The following is an 8,090-nucleotide window of genomic DNA, read 5'->3' as shown; positions in this document are numbered from 1 at the left end:
CCCCCCCCCCAGAAGAGAGATGCATACAATGTATTTGGGAGTATGTCTGACGGGTACAGGCTGTCCTATCTCTCAGCACATTTCAAAGCTGCCAGCGCTAGAAGTTGAAATCTATGATTTGGGTTTCCTCTATTGTAGACTCGTCGCTCTTCAACCAGCTTCCAAAACTAACCCTGATTCAGATGAACAACCCTAACCATGCTAGTATGGAGACGTACATTTGCTACATCGGTCAGTATAGGGTGCTCTCCGAGCGGCTAGATGTTCTTTCCCATTCGCCATAAGATTTCCACGCCAATTGCCTCCTTATAGGACACATCACTGCTACTCTATACTCATGTCGTAAAGCTGGTTCATCTCTGTTACTCCCGCTGCGCAAGACCCCTGGTTGAATGCTTATCTTATAACCCCTATTAGGCCTCACCCCCCCTATCTGGAGCATACATATCAGCCCTCAATCCTGCCACTATACAACACGCTGTTCTTGCCAGTCCACATTGCCTGTTTAAGGTCCCCAAGCAGATAACACATGCCCTGGTCGCTCCTCTTTCAGTTTGTTCTGCAGTCTAGCGATGGACAGGAGCTGCAAAAACCAAAACACTAAACCGGACAGATTCTCTCTTCAATGTCAACAGACTTCATTCTATGGACACTCTTGTGCTACTTCGCAATGTGTATTGTTGTCTCTACTTCTTGCTATTGTACTGTGCCCAAATCATGTTTGTACCCATGTTTTGTGTCTGCTACACAGCTTGTGCTGCGCATGTTCGTGTTCTGTACCGATGTTGGTTGTACATTGTTGTGTGTACCTTAGGTCTCACTTTACTGTAGTGTTTGTGCGTGTCGTCGATCGTGATGGTGGTGTTGTCCTTCTTTAAATGCCATTACCTCCCTGACCCGCAGGAGGCCTTTGCTATCGATCTGTAAATAAGAACTCTGCTTCTTTAAATGAACTTGCAACTAGTTAAGATAAAAGTTTTAAAAGTCAACATGTAAATAAACAACATTTTTTTTCTCACTTTTTTTTTTCCCTTAATGAAAAAAAAAGAGCCGCTCACGTAGATGTTCGTTTTTTAGAAAGCTGGTATCAGCGGCAACCTAGGTAAAAGTTAGTTGTCACGTCTACATCTCCGTTCCCCTTCTGGCAGCTGTGTTGTCATCAGTGTTTACATCTGCAGTGCACCTTGTGGTTAGCCCTATCCGTCTTTGAAAATAACCTATGTGGTGTTGAAACATTGTTGTGCATTTAAAGGTGGAACTAAAAAGCATTTTTAGCAACATTAAATCTATCTAAAACTGGTTAATACACAACCCTCCCAGGAAGAATTACCACTTATTTTACCATTTTCTGACCGAGCCGACCACTTCATATTTAATTTTCATAAATTCTTAGACGATGCTTTGGGATGTTACGTATACTAAGTCGAGTGTGAAAATTAACTATAGCTAAGTATAGGAGTGGGAAAGCAGCCTTACGCAGTTTGGTCCATATTAATAGACACTTCAGTAAAATACAACCGAATCAAAAACATTACTGTCTTGTCCAGTGACCGGAGTCTACACAGACCGATGCGCTATTATGCCAAGTCAAGCTACAGTATGGCCTTTATTACAAACAAGCCATTCTGCCACACGGCCTGCACTCATTTCCACTTTGAACCGCGGAACTTGTGTTTAAAGGCAGATTTAGTTACAACATCGTGACTTTAAGATCATTAGAAACTGCATGTCACCAAATGGCACAAAATACACCTGAATGGATTTCTGCAAATATGTAAACACCACAGGAGTCCTCCTACATTTGGGAACTTTTACAGTCCTATTGAGCCAACAACCATTAAAAAGGTAGTATCTTTCTCCCTCAGTTATGCACATCAACAACTAATGCTAGCCAGAGCAAGATTAGCTCAAATCTAACGWAGGAACATTAGATAAACCCTCTCAAACTTTTTCAGCTAGTTGGCCGTCAAAATTACACTGATAAATGATGAGGAATTGTAGCCTCCTAGTCCTTCTGCAGCTTGTCTGCCAATGTATACTTGTCCCAACCAAGCACCCAAGCTAACTGGCTAAAGTTGGCTAGTTTACTAGCTAGCTACTCCCAGAAACATATGAGAGAACACCTCACTCTGACCATTTTACTCGTCATAGCAGAGCTGGTTAGGCTGTATACATGTTATCTAGAGCTTTCTTGATGAATTATAACTTTTTTTTTTGCCTACGTTTACTGACACTGGTCATATTCAAGGGTGTTGTGCATTAGTAAGAGAGATATGCTAACTGGATAAAAGTCGTTCAAGTTCTTGCTAGTTGACCAAATAACATCTGCATCTCTACCTGTGTATAGCCACCAAAKAATTATATGAGGGGAAATAGTCAGTCACTCACCCACTCCTCCAATGGCATGACATCCTCCTAGCAGCTAGCTAGCTATGTAGCTAACGTTAGGCTCCGTGTTTTTAGCTTGCTACATAAATAGATATGTTTTTTTTGGTCTGTTTTTGTCCAGAACATTGAGTCATTGAAACTGAAACAGTGTATCCTGAATGGAGGTAGCAAAAATGTACCAGGCCAGCTGTGATTTACAACCTGATAGCAATCATTTTTTGGACTACCAAGAAATGTATTGGTGAATGATARTAATCATGCATTGAACTGCATCCATCTATTGCGCRAACAATGCCTTAGTGTACATCATGGAACATTGAGTCAAATAAAACCTATTTTTAAAACCTCTTATAAAGTTGGTTTTGTAGCATAAATTGGGAATTTGATATTTATGACTGATATGATTGTTTCATATCTGCAAAGTAATTAAAACACTGTCAGTTCCACTTTTATTAGGTCACCGGTTACTTTGTGTGCTTAAACATMAAATGTCTTTTGCAATAGGAAGTAATAGTTGTACATTTCAAATGGGAAATGCTTAATTGTTGTGTTTTTGTATTCTTATGATTGGGACCTACTGGCTTATTATGTCTGAGTTTACGGACTGCTTATCCTTTAACTTCTCTAGGGTAGGTGGCAGCATTTTCACGTTTGGATGAAAAACATACCCAAATTCAACTGCCAGTTACTCATCGCCAGGAGATAAGATATGCATATTATTAGTAGATTTGGATAGAAAACACTCTGAAGTTTCTAAAACTGTTTGAATCATGTCTGTGAGTGAAAACAGAACTTATTTAGCAGGCGAAACCCCGAGGACAAACATTCAGATTTTTTTTTAAATTTGAGGTCACTGTCTTTTCAATGAGTTTTCATTGGGAAACCATATTTCTAAGCAACTTGCTTGCAGTTCCTACGGCTTCCACTGGATGTCAACAGTCGTGAGAAATAGGTTGAGGTTATTCCTTTGTGTAATGAAGAATACGCCATCTTGAAGTCGAGGCACTCCTGGTGTCCTAGACATGCGTTTCAATCAAACAGAAGGCATGCTACATATTGTTTTAATCCTGTATTGAACACATATCACCCCGTCTTCAATTTTATCGATTATTACATTAAAAAATACCTAAAGTTATTACATAAGTAGTTTGACATTTTTTGGCAAAGTTTACAGGTAACCTTTGATATATTTTGTCGTCATGTTTGAGCAAGTTGGAACCTGTGTTTTTCTGGATCAAACGCGCCAAATAAATTGACTATTTTGGACATATATAGACGGAATTAATCGCCAAAAGGACCATTTGTGATGTTTATGGGACATATTGGAGTGCCAACAATAGAAGCTCGTCAAAGGTAAGGCATGAATTATATTTTTATTCTGCGTTTTGTGTCGCTCCTGCAGGGTTGAAATGTTCTCTCTCTTTTGTTTACAATGGTGCTATGCTCAGATAATAGCATCGTATGCTTTCGCTGAAAAGCCTATTGAATTCTGACATGTTGGCTGATTCCACAAGTGTAGCTTTAATTTGATATATTTCATGTGTGATTTAATAGTATTTTTCATAGTCATTCATTTTAATGTGGCGCTATGCATTTTCTCAGGCTTTTTGTCAAGTGATACAGTAGCGTCTTGCCTAAACTCAGATTTTTGGATATAAATATGAACTTTACCGAACATAAAATACATGTATTGTGTAACATGAAGTCCTATGAGTGTCATCTGATGAAGATTATCAAGGTTAGTGATTAATTATCTCTATTTCTGCTTTTTGTTATGCTCTCTTTAGCTGGAAACATGGCTGTCTTTTTCTGTGACTTGGCTCATACCTTACATAATCGTTTGGTGTGCTTTCGTCGTAGAACCTTTTTGAAATCGGACACTTTGGCTGGATTTACAACAAGTGTAGCTTTAAAATGGTGTAAAATACTTGTATGTTTGAGGAATTTAAATATGGGATTTCTGTTGTTTTGAATTTGGCGCCCTGCAGTATACTGGCTGTTGATGAGGTTGGACGCTCCACGTCCCACATACCCTAGAGAGGTTAACATCATGCAGTGTGACTGCTGTCTTTCCATCGGCCCTACGCAGTGGCATATTGGTGCCTGGAGAAGTGTGTATGCCAAAAAGTTCCCAAACAGCCCGCCCAGCGAAGGAAAGGCACCCTGTGTGAAAAATGTTTTRCTATGGTTTACAAGTTTTCCAATAGATTATTCAGATTTCCACTCTCAAAATCACACTTTTTTTAATAGAAAAAATACCAAAATGTGAAGGTCTAAGTCTACAACCTTTCTTAAACCACATCAATCTGATTGGGTGGGCCTGTCAGGGCCTGGCTCCCCAGTGGGTGGGCATCTGTCCACCCAGGCCCACCCATGTCTACGACCCTGATGCATACATCCCACGATGACAATTGCGCATCACAAATATCCTACTAACCAACACTTTGGACTAAAAACTTTTATAATACCTAGTTTGCATGCCCATTGTTGCCTTAGTTAGCATTTATTGGTAGATATAAGTTGAAACGTATTTCCTATCCTACCGGCTACCAATGTCATTCTTCTGTGAGCTGCTCCATGCCAAAACCAGTTGAGAGCTGCATGCACACTCTTGCTGCCTGCTAGTGATTTTCTGCTCAAACTAGGCTGTGTGCGCAGCGCGCTTGTGAATATATTTCACGTGCTTTACAAAATCGCAAACTGCTTGGTGCATGACTTCTCCATTGTACTACATAATTGATACATCGTATACCTCCACTACACTACTTTGATACACATCAGTAGGTATTAAAAAGTGAGTATACGCAAAGCCCACTGGGGGAAAAAAGTGGGTATACGGTTTATACCAGCATATACCCTCCACTACAACACTGGCCCTTTGTGTTTTACAAAAAGTGCACTCCTACACGAGTACGATGCTTTTACGGTTGCTGTCACACARTGAAGCRCTATAGGTTCGCCACTGCGCAAACATGTCTATAATAGATATAAAGGCTGTTAAGATACTGTATTAATGTTTTAAGAAAGGAGTGTATATATTTGACCGGTTTCGAGTAGTACAACACTGCTTTCCTGTGGCTATTTTGTCTCAAAGTATTTCGACCAGCTAGCTGAAGGACAYACCACACAGACAACCGATAAGAGTACATTTACATGMAACTTCATTCTAGCRTGTAAGGAACATTTKCACGATTTTGCAGGCATTCGTTTCAGGCTGTATATAGGCTACCAATTAATTGTGTATTACAACCTGATTAACCAGACTACCACCGGATCTGAGCTGTAACAGACAGGCAAATGATTTGGGCGAAAATTAAATAATCCCAAACTCATCCTCTACTACTAGTGAAAGGGTCCGGATTTTTTTCGTCCAAAATCAATTGGCCTTCACTTTGATGCCAATTTCTCTGTTCGGGACGAGTTTCCTGCTTGAGCATGTCAACATTGTTTAGTAATATAAAGAAAACGACGTGCCTGGGTTTGTTTGACAAAAACACATTCCTATATAAATATACTTCCATACCTTTAACTGCGACTTGGACACTTTCCCGCTTTTGTCCACGTCCAACGCTGTGAAAGCATGCCATATTGACTTTAAAAGRTCGTCCCGTAGTGCCATTGCGCTTGTTACTTGGTTGACTGCAGCAGTTAGTATATGGGAAAGTTGATCATACTAGGACACAACGAGACAGTCAGTCACCTGACAAGCTCCACAGCAAWGTCATGAAAATGCTAGGTTGTAGCACCACTCAGCGCCGAGGGAGAGCGCAAACGTTTATTCTTCTTCCGTGAGTTTTCACCGCGGTTGGCATCCAATATGTAGCATTACCGCCCCCAACTGAACTATAGTATAAATCCATTACACTTTGTGATACAACATGGGAAAAGGGGAAACAGATTTTTTTTTAATTTACACTCATTATATCCCAACACCTTATTTCACTACTTTAACCCGATCTYATCCTACCCCAGGCCAATGAACTGAGAGGACGGGACACTACCACTCAACACACCCTGTAACTCTTCTGAAGTCAAATCTCACACCCCCAAGTACTTCTCTGCAGCTGCCACCACAACATCTATTTTCTGCGATTTATGTTCCATTTCTGCAGCACAGATAACCAGTGCCTAAGAACAGCCCTTACCCTCAGGCCTCATTGCTTAATTATAAACCAGCTGGTTCGAGCCCTGAATGCTGATTGGCTGAAAGCAGTGGTATATCACACTGTATACCATGGGCAGGGGTGAAAGTCGATTTAATTGATTCCGGCACCAAACAACAAATTATTTGAAGCAGAGCAAACCTGTATGCAGTTGCGAATGTAAGTATAGGCGGCATCTTGCCGGGGGTGGCACCYGGCGCCCGTGTAACAGTATAACTTAGGCCGTCCCCTCGCGCGAACCAGGGACCCTCTGCACATATCAACAACAGTCACCCACGACGCATCGTTACCCATCGCGCCACAAAAGCCGCGGCCCTTGCAGAGCAAGGGGCACCACTACTTCAAGGTCTCAGAGCAAGTGACGTCACCGATTGAAAGGCTATTAGCGCGCACCACCGCTAACTAGATAGCCATTTCACATCCGTTACACCCGCACAAAAAATTGGAATGGTGACGTTTGCGCGATCGGTTTTCTATTGCTCATTTGCACGTCACGTCAATGATATCATGTCACCYTGTGGGACTGTGGGYCAATTAACCTTGTCGGAGTGGGCACCCTGATTCTAGTTTGTGAGCTAGGCAGGCTACTGCCTGGGAAGGTCTCCCACTCAGAAGTTCGAGATGTGGAGGGAGGCGGGGGTAGGTTGACCGCTGGTCTCCTCACTGGAAGCCCGAGATAGGGAGCGGGGGAATCTATCAAATAGTGCACCTCTAACTTTGTACAGTACTAACGCAATTAGTAAAATTGTATTGAACCTTTATTTAACTGGCCAAGTGTATAGGCCTAATGAAAATAGAACCTTCAGTTAATTAAGAATTGACAGAGGCACCATTTTGATTATGCGGCTGCGGACAAGTCAGTTACGAACAAATTCTTATWTACAATGACGGCCTAGGAACAYTGCCTTGTTCAGGGGCAGAACGACAGATMTGTACCTTYTCAGCTCGGGGAGTCGATCTAGCAACCTTTCGGTTACTAGCCCAACGCTCTAACCACTAGGCCACCTGCRGCCCTTTTAATAAGATAATGCTTTTAATAAGATAATACTTTTTTTACAATGTCTCTTTGACATTGTAATATATTTGGTCTCCAGTCTATGGGCTACATAAAACACACATACGGCATTACTCTTTCTACCGTAGGCTACATCATTTATATTCAATGAATTGGATGGAGCGTTGATGGCGCGCCGCGTCTCTCCAAAAGACAATTGYAGAGGCACGCGGGCCATAGACAAGCTAAATATTTTGTGCACTGCTTGTCATAGGGCCGCATCAGCGCTCATCTATATAGCCCTAATGCCACTGGGTGAGAGAAGTCATCATTGTTTTTGGTGCAGAATAATGTGAGGTGTTGTGTTGTTGGAGATGCGTTTTGGACAGTTTAGCTCGGAAAATTCCGCCCTCGTCAAACTACCACTCTAGCAGGCTGCCCAATCCTGCCTAATGGGCAGGCCGGCCGTGGGGCCTAATCATATAATTATATTTAGAATCCCTATTAATTCAATGKTATCTCTTTGGGGCTAATCATAAATAGTT

General features: G+C 41.6%; 1 protein-coding gene across 1 annotated transcript in view; it reads right to left on the bottom strand.

The window, feature by feature from the left end:
* Positions 1-6,139, bottom strand: part of swap70b (switching B cell complex subunit SWAP70b) — a 32,219-nt gene extending 26,080 nt beyond the window's left edge. Inside the window, exon 1 of the mRNA XM_023984977.2 lies at positions 5,912-6,139. Within this exon, the coding sequence (XP_023840745.1) occupies positions 5,912-6,007 (96 nt within the window). The 5' untranslated portion in view covers positions 6,008-6,139. The remainder of the gene's footprint in view (positions 1-5,911) is intronic.
* Between the last annotated feature and the right edge of the window lie 1,951 nt (positions 6,140-8,090).

This window comes from Salvelinus sp. IW2-2015, linkage group LG4q.1:29 (assembly GCF_002910315.2).
Source record: "Salvelinus sp. IW2-2015 linkage group LG4q.1:29, ASM291031v2, whole genome shotgun sequence".
NCBI classification, from domain to species: Eukaryota; Metazoa; Chordata; class Actinopteri; order Salmoniformes; family Salmonidae; genus Salvelinus; species Salvelinus sp. IW2-2015.
Note: the sequence above shows the minus strand (reverse complement) of the source record. Positions and strands in the feature narration are given on the sequence as shown.